Source organism: Etheostoma spectabile, chromosome 22 (assembly GCF_008692095.1).
Source record: "Etheostoma spectabile isolate EspeVRDwgs_2016 chromosome 22, UIUC_Espe_1.0, whole genome shotgun sequence".
Taxonomy (NCBI): Eukaryota; Metazoa; Chordata; class Actinopteri; order Perciformes; family Percidae; genus Etheostoma; species Etheostoma spectabile.
In genome coordinates this window covers 19,851,482-19,852,035 of record NC_045754.1, presented here as the reverse complement: position 1 = coordinate 19,852,035, position 554 = coordinate 19,851,482, and the positions used below count along the sequence as shown (strand labels likewise).

Sequence of the window (554 nt, the reverse complement as noted above, 5' to 3'; positions counted from 1 at the left end):
CAGTGTTGCCAACAGGCTGTACGGGGAGCAGTCCTACCAGTTTGTTGAGGTGTGTGTAATCACACGATCAGCTATCAGGAAATCAATCTATGCACTACTATGTTCTTAGAAGTTCAAAACTCATGTAAAGTCATGTTGTTGTTGGGTAATGGGTGTATTTAATTTTGGTGTGAGCATTCAAATGTGCTGTTTATGATTCCAGGATTTCTTGGCAGAAACCAGAAAGCACTACAAAGCCGAGTTGAAGTCTGTGGACTTCAAAGCTAAGGCAGATGCTGCCAGGGTCAACATCAACAGCTGGGTGGAGGAGCAGACCCAAGGTAGAGCTCAAATGAACATATACACACACTCACTCAGTATGTATTACATCAAATGGAAACTAAATCTGTGGCCGGTAACAGTTAACAATAAGTACACAAAATCTTGAGTAGTTTGCAGGTAACAATTCAAGATTCAAGCTCAAGAACTTTATTTGCCATTTGTGTTTTCACACATAGGCACCCTTGTGCGGCTGTTACTTGGAGAGTCAAGTCGAGTTTAAAAAGACACACAAA

General features: G+C 41.3%; 1 protein-coding gene and 1 long non-coding RNA gene across 2 annotated transcripts in view; one reads left to right on the top strand and one right to left on the bottom strand.

Moving 5' to 3' along the window:
* Window positions 1–554, top strand: part of LOC116672233 (leukocyte elastase inhibitor-like) — a gene marked incomplete at both ends in the record, with an annotated part of 7,333 nt that overhangs the window by 2,886 nt on the left and 3,893 nt on the right. The window contains 2 exon segments of the mRNA XM_032503936.1: window positions 1–49; window positions 203–320. The exon segment at window positions 1–49 is cut by the window's left edge and continues 2 nt beyond it. Coding sequence (XP_032359827.1) covers window positions 1–49; window positions 203–320 — 167 coding nt within the window.
* LOC116672235 (uncharacterized) overlaps window positions 1–554 on the bottom strand; it is a 21,782-nt gene that overhangs the window by 17,952 nt on the left and 3,276 nt on the right. The window lies entirely within an intron of this gene.